This window comes from Mytilus edulis, chromosome 4 (genome assembly GCF_963676685.1).
Source record: "Mytilus edulis chromosome 4, xbMytEdul2.2, whole genome shotgun sequence".
Taxonomy (NCBI): domain Eukaryota; kingdom Metazoa; phylum Mollusca; class Bivalvia; order Mytilida; family Mytilidae; genus Mytilus; species Mytilus edulis.
The window spans coordinates 23,407,997-23,417,996 of NC_092347.1; the positions used below are offsets into that span (position 1 = coordinate 23,407,997).

General features: G+C 35.2%; 1 protein-coding gene and 2 non-coding genes across 3 annotated transcripts; all 3 read right to left on the bottom strand.

Annotated features, from left to right (window-relative positions):
• Positions 1-521: 521 nt before the first annotated feature.
• LOC139522167 (5S ribosomal RNA) lies at positions 522-640 on the bottom strand. Its single transcript, XR_011664341.1, has one exon. It is a non-coding gene; the product is annotated as a 5S ribosomal RNA (ribosomal RNA).
• A 5,983-nt stretch (positions 641-6,623) lies between these two features.
• Positions 6,624-7,334, bottom strand: LOC139521301 (uncharacterized protein B0403.1-like). The gene has a single exon (XM_071314777.1). It carries the CDS (start codon positions 7,332-7,334, stop codon positions 6,624-6,626), a length of 711 nt encoding a protein of 236 aa, XP_071170878.1.
• Positions 7,335-9,321: 1,987 nt separating this feature from the next.
• LOC139522168 (5S ribosomal RNA) lies at positions 9,322-9,440 on the bottom strand. Its single transcript, XR_011664342.1, has one exon. It is a non-coding gene; the product is annotated as a 5S ribosomal RNA (ribosomal RNA).
• Positions 9,441-10,000: the final 560 nt, after the last annotated feature.

Here is a 10,000-nt window from a genome sequence, read left to right on the forward strand (position 1 = left end):
TGTATACCTACAAAAATGAGAAGCAGAAATGAATATTTCGATTGAAAAAAAAACCCTGCACGAATGAATAAACCGCACAGCGGGGATGGGTCCGCCAAAATGTTGTGCCAAGCGATATTCACGGGCAAATCATGCAGACAGAACTATCAAGCAGGGAATACTATTTCGTCTAAAAAAAAAGGTAGTCTTATTTCAGGATATAAAACGCAGCTGTGAAGCAAATAGAGACGTTTCAAAAGTGGCGTCCACAGCAAGGCAGTTTTAAAAGGCGAGAAAAAAAAATCACTTACCCGGCCTGTCATGCGAAATCCAACGTATAGCCTCAGTTTCAGAAGCCGTCGCTATGACATTCTTTTACAGAACAGTAGCAAGGGGAGAGTACTTAGTTTAACTAACTTTGCGGCTGCTGTTCTGAACCTCAAGTTGCTACCAAAATGTTTTGTGAGTTATAAAATCTATAAACTTTATCATTTCTCTAAAGGTGTGAAAAATAACAAGTAAAAAAAGAAAAAGAAAAGAAATGTCTACAACACCCGGTATTCCCAGGCGGTCACCCATCCAAGTACTAACCGGGCTCGACGTTGCTTAACTTCGGTGATCGGACGAGAACCGGTGTTTTCAACGTGATATGGTCGTAGACACAGAAGTGTTAAAATTTTCGGTATTTAAAGCTACGAGCTGCCGCAAATCGTGTATAAAGCATTTCTTAACAAAATCTGTATAAAATAAAAATAAAAAGTTTCAGATACATGTATACCTACAAAAATGAGAAGCAGAAATGAATATTTCGATTGAAAAAAAACCCTGCACGAATGAATAAACCGCACAGCGGGGATGGGTCCGCCAAAATGTTGTGCCAAGCGATATTCACGGGCAAATCATGCAGACAGAACTATCAAGCAGGGAATACTGTAACACTGCCTCTCGGGTGCTAGAGTCGGACACCAGAGAACACAATGAACATAAAGTAAAGGGATCTTTTTATTGTGTGTATGTATATTAGGATAAAATATTAGGGTCGACGTCTAGTTGGTTTACCGTCGACCAAAACACTCTACCGATATTGATTTTATATTTGTTTTGTTATTACTGTATATTTACTAAATATTCGTGAAATAAAATACATGAAATAGAACAGTTTAGATGCTTTATTATTATTTATAAAAATGCTGGACTGGTAGTGGTACAGCTCTGTTCCTGGCCTAGTCCGGGTCCTAGTATGGTTGGTCTTATCTATAACTAACCTAAACAGAGACTTTACTCTGTCACTATCTAAATATTATTAAACTACCAATGTGTAGCGCTAAACTCGATCACATTAAAGTAAATCAACCAGATTCACTAACCCACAGTTTATAATAAGTCTCAATTCCTTAAGACATAAGAAATACAATCAACAATCAACAATTCTTTATAGGTAATCACAAAATCGTTCCTACCATAAAGCTTCCGTAATAAATATTAAATACTTGACTTTCTTAAAGTTTGTCACCTAGGAATTTCACCTAACAAAACAAGTTGCACAAAACTATATATGTATTTGCACCAAGCAATATTTACACCAAGGATTTTCACCTAAAACATTATTTGCTCCAAGCAATATATTTACACCCAGGAATTACACCTAAACCATCAATTGCACCAATAAATATTTGCACCAAGGATTTGCTCCCATTTGGCACCTAAAGTTTGCACCAATAAATATTTGCACCAAGGATTTGCTCCCGATTTGGCACCTAAAGTTTGCACCAATAAATATTTGCACCAAGGATTTGCTCCCGATTTGGCACCTAAAGTTTGCACCAATAAATATTTGCACCAAGGATTTGCTCCCGATTTGGCACCTAAAGTTTGCACCAATAAATATTTGCACCAAGGATTTGCTCCCGATTTGGCACCTAAAGTTTGCACCAATAAATATTTGCACCAAGGATTTGCTCCCGATTTGGCACCTAAAGTTTGCACCAGCACCGACAACCTTAAATTAAAACAAAGGTAACGTTCAATAAGCTACATATTCCAGCATTTATTAAAGTTTGTCACTACCCATTCTTGTCAACCACACACTCCGTCGTTTCTGTTGTTGTTTTGGTATTTATACTTTCGACTGACCAATGACAGAGCTTGTTACATATTGTTTACCAATCGGCAACCATGGATCATATTAGGGAAACTCCCGTAATGTTGATACTGTTTGTAAACAACGATTGATCTTCATCAATAAAGATGGGTTTCGACTTTAAATTTATTAGTAGATCATTAGAACAGTTTTATTTGAGTTTATTGTATAATAAGGTAACTACCGCGAAAATACGGAATCAGTACGTGAACTAAAACTTCTTAACAAACTAACATACACAAATCTGTCGTCTCATGAAAACAACAGCCAAAATAACAATGACAAGTTTTACACTACTTGTAACATTAGACATCTCACTAACATCTATCGTTTTATCCTCAATAATTTCGAGAAACTATACAGACATAGGTTTACTATAAAAAGGGGGGAATGTCGGCATTACATTGCCCCCACCTTTAAGGATTTGGTCCCCAAATACATTCGTTTGTAAGATTTAATTAAAGTACAACCAATTCATTATTATTATTTTTCTTAAGCTGACGAAAATACAAAAAGAATTACACGAATAAACTCATCCATGTCAACAACCTACACTTAAAGAACTTTTGTACTTTGATTTTTTTCCACTCTGGTTTCAGGTTTTTCCTTTACTTCTGATACTAAGGCTTGCAAACATTGTAAAATGTTCCACCAGCAAAACCATTTGATCATTCATTGCTCCATAAACACTGACCAGAAGTTAGGTCACTCATGTGTCCATCTCTATTGAACAAATCTTTCGTTTCTATCTATCCCTGAATAATTATTACTTTCTTTTTCTCTTAGTTTCCTATACAGCCCTATTTTGTATTACATATACCTATTTCACGTTAAATTATACATTCTGGCTTGCAAATATTGTAAAGATATTTAAGCAAACCCGCTTTTACTAAACTTTACTCCATAAACATCGACCAATAATCTGGTCACTGGTGTTTATCTCTATTGAGCAAATTTCTCTTTCTATCAATTTATTATTCTTTACTATTTATTTTTCCAGTTTTTGACAACATTATTTTACATTGCCTATACTATTTCTCTCTTTTATACATGTACTAATATTCGGGCTTGCAAACATTGTAAAGATATTTAAGCAAACCCGCTTTTGTCAAGCTTTGCTCCATAGACACTGACCAGAAATTAGGTCAAACCTGTGTCTATCTCTTTTGAGCAATCAATTACAACTTTACTATCTGATCTGGAAAATATGACATGTACACGCAGCCTTTCTTTCGGAAGGTGCCTCGTTGTGTACGGCTCTCGTTATCTTCAGATCAAATGTCTACTAAATTCTTATTGCTCAATTCTCAAGAATCATACATTCAAGGTATACATTTGACTGGCCAAGCCAAAATATCTACATATCAGTATTTAACTGAGACATTCTTGTCATGCATTGAGCTTTTATCATCTAGCTCAACTCTACATACTCTTACACTATTATTATTTTTCACATTTTACTCATAATACGAGTTTTGGGAACATTCTGTTGATAGGGCTACCGACTAAGATCGTAATAATATTTTGCATCATGCTAGTGTGCTCAACAATTGTATAAACCAGAGTTTCTAACCAAATTATCAGTTGACCTTCTAATTTGTTTTAATTTCTGCATCAGAAATGACCAGTACAGATCAGTATATTCACTTAACGTGTTCATAAGTTCTAAACAAATTATAAAAATATAGTGTTTAGCGCCACTGCAGTTTTTGCCTTTATTAATCATTTATATCTAGAGCGGAACTTCTACAATCTCTGCTACGGATATTCTACAGCAAGAGGCATTACCTCTGATTTTGAGACAAAGAACAACATCATCTTTAATTATTAAACAATCCTTAGTGAAAGGAAATCAACATCACATCTATACATAAAACATCTGTTTCGGTATAATAATTGTCCAAAACAAATCGGTCTTCACAATAAAAATTTAAATAAACTAGCTCCAACTAAAACGAGCGTGCGAACTTTTAATGCATATATACATGTACATCTATATAGTAGCCAAAACAAAACAACTGTTTTGATGGCACAACACAATATTAAAATAATAGTATTCACAGTGTCGAGAAATCATTCTCGCTCCTGACTGGACATTTGTCCGTTTTCCTAACGACGAAATGCTCCTCTATTGTTAAAATTTCTATTGAAATTATTTTTATTTCCTCTATAATTATTATCTCCTCGGAATTGCTGATCATTTTGATTTTTGATAATAAGTACTTCATTCGTCAAAGATTCAATACTTTGTTTGATTTCATTTATTTCCCGTTTCAGATCAGGCTCTTGAACCGTTTCAATATCGACAATGCGAACATTTCGGCCTTTCCGTATATCAGCAACTCGTAATGCTTCGAGTCTGACAGCAATATGTTCTGCCTCATTTATTGATTTGGGTCCAACCTCCCTTAATCTGAGACGTACTTCTGTCTCAGGTATTGCATCAATAAAAGAATCTAAAGCTAATGTGTCCCTGACCAGTGGAGAGGTACCAGGATAAGCCCTACGTGTCAGTTTCTTAATAGACTGAGCTAATTCAGGCAGACTTTCATTTTTAAATCGTACTCGTGTTTGCAACTCTGCTCTAAACACTTCAGCTCTATTGACTGAACCAAACCTATTCTTAAGAGAGGTGACCAAACTGTCAAAATTGTGTAGTTCTCCATTTGTAATTTCATTAAGTATTGCCCTGGCGTTCCCTGATAAACTGCTTGCCAAAAGCAGTGCTTTTGTTTTTGAGTCCCAAACATTAAGTTCGGCCAACAAATCAAATTGAGTCAAATACTCTTCCAAATCATCAGAGCCGTCATAGATTTGTGGCTTAATCTTACAAGAAATTTCAGATTTTGACCGTCGACCTCAGAAAAATGACTATTATTCTGATAATCCTTATCATGTCTAACATCGGGTCCCATATTATTATCTATGGAACTTTCATTGCCCCGTCCTAAAATTGGGGTAGACCTAGTGTCAACAGTGTGCTTTTCAAACTTTTCAAACATCTTACTCATATCACTTGAAAAGTCGAAAAAACATCTGTCCATCCGAAGCCTAATTTCTGCCCTAGCTTCGGCCATCATTCTCTCTGTCCTTCTAAAAATTTCAGTACCTTGAGCGTCTATTTCATGTTCATGAATAGTTGCTTCAGCATCACCATGTGTCTCATTCAAGTGTGGGCCAAACGTAACTACGTTTGAATCGTCCATTATTTTCTATCTATGATCTTATATATTCAACTTAATCTGACTCTATAAATTTATCCCACCGCTGCCACCAATTGTAACACTGCCTCTCGGGTGCTAGAGTCGGACACCAGAGAACACAATGAACATAAAGTAAAGGGATCTTTTTATTGTGTGTATGTATATTAGGATAAAATATTAGGGTCGACGTCTAGTTGGTTTACCGTCGACCAAAACACTCTACCGATATTGATTTTATATTTGTTTTGTTATTACTGTATATTTACTAAATATTCGTGAAATAAAATACATGAAATAGAACAGTTTAGATGCTTTATTATTATTTATAAAAATGCTGGACTGGTAGTGGTACAGCTCTGTTCCTGGCCTAGTCCGGGTCCTAGTATGGTTGGTCTTATCTATAACTAACCTAAACAGAGACTTTACTCTGTCACTATCTAAATATTATTAAACTACCAATGTGTAGCGCTAAACTCGATCACATTAAAGTAAATCAACCAGATTCACTAACCCACAGTTTATAATAAGTCTCAATTCCTTAAGACATAAGAAATACAATCAACAATCAACAATTCTTTATAGGTAATCACAAAATCGTTCCTACCATAAAGCTTCCGTAATAAATATTAAATACTTGACTTTCTTAAAGTTTGTCACCTAGGAATTTCACCTAACAAAACAAGTTGCACAAAACTATATATGTATTTGCACCAAGCAATATTTACACCAAGGATTTTCACCTAAAACATTATTTGCTCCAAGCAATATATTTACACCCAGGATTACACCTAAACCATCAATTGCACCAATAAATATTTGCACCAAGGATTTGCTCCCATTTGGCACCTAAAGTTTGCACCAATAAATATTTGCACCAAGGATTTGCTCCCGATTTGGCACCTAAAGTTTGCACCAATAAATATTTGCACCAAGGATTTGCTCCCGATTTGGCACCTAAAGTTTGCACCAATAAATATTTGCACCAAGGATTTGCTCCCGATTTGGCACCTAAAGTTTGCACCAATAAATATTTGCACCAAGGATTTGCTCCCGATTTGGCACCTAAAGTTTGCACCAATAAATATTTGCACCAAGGATTTGCTCCCGATTTGGCACCTAAAGTTTACCTGTAAGATCGTTACCTGTAAGATCGTTGTGGGGCTCATATGGAAGGATCCTATCCTTTTTAGCCCACCCTATTTTGGTACACTTTCAAAACTGATACAATCATCAATCCTGCATGATTTGGTGCAATATTTCACACAATTAAAAAGTTATATAGAAAACTATTTGTGTCCTCATCAATTTCTTAACTGATACATGACTGACTCCCAATGACGGTCTATACTAATTTTAAAGGCTTCCACAGTTTTTGATGAAATAACTTCAACTGGTAGGTTATTCCAATCATTAATAATTCGTTGTGAGAAATGTCTTAATCGAAAAGAAGTGTTACATCTAGGTTTTGCTAATTTCCAATTATGCCCACGGGTATTTGTACTGATGACAGTAAAAAATCTTTCGTAAGATATATCTTCGAATCCTTTTAATATTTTGAAAGCTTGTATCATATCACCTCTTCGCCTTCTGTGAGTTAGGGAAGGTAGTTTAAGTACTTTTAATCTGTCTTCATAGCTTAAATGTCGTATATCAGGAATTAATTTAGTTGCTCTCATCTGCACTTTTTCTACAGCATTAATATCTTTCTTTAAATGCGGATACCATATTGTATTTCCATATTCCACGTGTGGTCGTACCAACGCAACGTATAGTCTTAAAAATGTATATTGATCTTTAAAGATAAAAGTTCGGTTAATTAGCCCAAGTATACTATTGGCTTTATTTATTTTACTTGATATATGTTGAGAAAATTTAAGATCATTTTGAAAAATAATTCCAAGATCCTTTTCTTGTTCATCTTTAATGATATCAATATTGTTCATGGTATAAACATTTTCAGGATTATTTCTTCCATAATGGATTTGTTTACATTTGTTCACATTAAATTTCATGTCCCATAACTTGGACCAATCGTAGAGGGCATCTAGATCATTCTGTAAGACATCAGATTTAGAAGTAGGTGCATAAATTTTAGTATCGTCTGCGAAAATTTTTACTATAGACTCCACAACATCTGGTAAATCATTTATGAATATAATGAAAAGAACAGGTCCAAGTACACTGCCTTGGGGCACTCCACTAATTACATTTTGCCATTCAGATTTTCCCCTTTCACCGCAACTTGTTGTCGACGTCCAGTTAAAAAGTCAGATATCCATTCTAATATAGATCCACGAATACCGTATGAATACAGTTTCTTTAGTAATCTTTTATGTGGCACTTTATCGAAAGCTTTGGCAAAATCGAGATATAATGTGTCCCAGGATATATTGTTATCCATATATAATGACCAGTCTTCCATGACATCAAGTAATTGTAATATACATGATCTTCCAGAGCGAAAACCAAACTGTGAGTCTGATAACAAATTATTGGTTATTAAATGATCAATCATTTCCTTCCGTATAACCTTTTCCAAAGTTTTACAAACAATTGAAGTTAGACTGACCGGTCTGTAATTTCCCGCATCCAGTTTACTACCTTTATTCTTAAAAAGTGGGGTAACTCTAGCATCTTTCCATTCTTTTGGAATTTTTCCAGTGTCAATGGACTTTTGAAATATCAAAGTCAAAGGTTTTGAAAATGTATTTGCCATACTCTTTACTATTAACGGATGAATATTATCTGGACCCATAGACTTGCTTCCATTTAATAAAAGTAGATATTTTTCAACTGTATCTTGATTGATCACAAAGTGGTCTAAAGATGATTCAAAATTTCTCTCTTCAATATTAGGTATATTATTTGGATTTTCAGCAGTAAATACACTGGTAAAAAAGTCATTTAATACAGTCGCTTTTTCCTTGTCGGAAGTAGTTAAGTTCCCATTTGGTTTCATGAGGTTTGATACTGCTGATTTTGATTTCACTTTACTTTTGACATATGTCCAAAAATGTTGCACCAATAAATATTTGCACCAAGGATTTGCTCCCGATTTGGCACCTAAAGTTTGCACCAGCACCGACAACCTTAAATTAAAACAAAGGTAACGTTCAATAAGCTACATATTCCAGCATTTATTAAAGTTTGTCACTACCCATTCTTGTCAACCACACACTCCGTCGTTTCTGTTGTTGTTTTGGTATTTATACTTTCGACTGACCAATGACAGAGCTTGTTACATATTGTTTACCAATCGGCAACCATGGATCATATTAGGGAAACTCCCGTAATGTTGATACTGTTTGTAAACAACGATTGATCTTCATCAATAAAGATGGGTTTCGACTTTAAATTTATTAGTAGATCATTAGAACAGTTTTATTTGAGTTTATTGTATAATAAGGTAACTACCGCGAAAATACGGAATCAGTACGTGAACTAAAACTTCTTAACAAACTAACATACACAAATCTGTCGTCTCATGAAAACAACAGCCAAAATAACAATGACAAGTTTTACACTACTTGTAACATTAGACATCTCACTAACATCTATCGTTTTATCCTCAACAATTTCGAGAAACTATACAGACATAGGTTTACTATAAAAAGGGGGGAATGTCGGCATTACAATACTATTTCGTCTAAAAAAAAAAGGTAGTCTTATTTCAGGATATAAAACGCAGCTGTGAAGCAAATAGAGACGTTTCAAAAGTGGCGTCCACAGCAAGGCAGTTTTAAAAGGCGAGAAAAAAAAATCACTTACCCGGCCTGTCATGCGAAATCCAACGTATAGCCTCAGTTTCAGAAGCCGTCGCTATGACATTCTTTTACAGAACAGTAGCAAGGGGAAAGTACTTAGTTTAACTAACTTTGCGGCTGCTGTTCTGAACCTCAAGTTGCTACCAAAATGTTTTGTGAGTTATAAAATCTATAAACTTTATCATTTCTCTAAAGGTGTGAAAAATAACAAGTAAAAAAAGAAAAAGAAAAGAAATGTCTACAACACCCGGTATTCCCAGGCGGTCACCCATCCAAGTACTAACCGGGCTCGACGTTGCTTAACTTCGGTGATCGGACGAGAACCGGTGTTTTCAACGTGATATGGTCGTAGACACAGAAGTGTTAAAATTTTCGGTATTTAAAGCTACGAGCCGCCGCAAATCGTGTATAAAGCATTTCTTAACAAAATCTGTATAAAATAAAAATAAAAAGTTTCAGATACATGTATACCTACAAAAATGAGAAGCAGAAATGAATATTTCGATTGAAAAAAAAACCCTGCACGAATGAATAAACCGCACAGCGGGGATGGGTCCGCCAAAATGTTGTGCTAAGCGATATTCACGGGCAAATCATGCAGACAGAACTATCAAGCAGGGAATACTATTTCGTCTAAAAAAAAAGGTAGTCTTATTTCAGGATATAAAACGCAGCTGTGAAGCAAATAGAGACGTTTCAAAAGTGGCGTCCACAGCAAGGCAGTTTTAAAAGGCGAGAAAAAAAAATCACTTACCCGGCCTGTCATGCGAAATCCAACGTATAGCCTCAGTTTCAGAAGCCGTCGCTATGACATTCTTTTGCAGAACAGTAGCAAGGGGAGAGTACTTAGTTTAACTAACTTTGCGGCTGCTGTTCTGAACCTCAAGTTGCTACCAAAATGTTTTGTGAGTTAT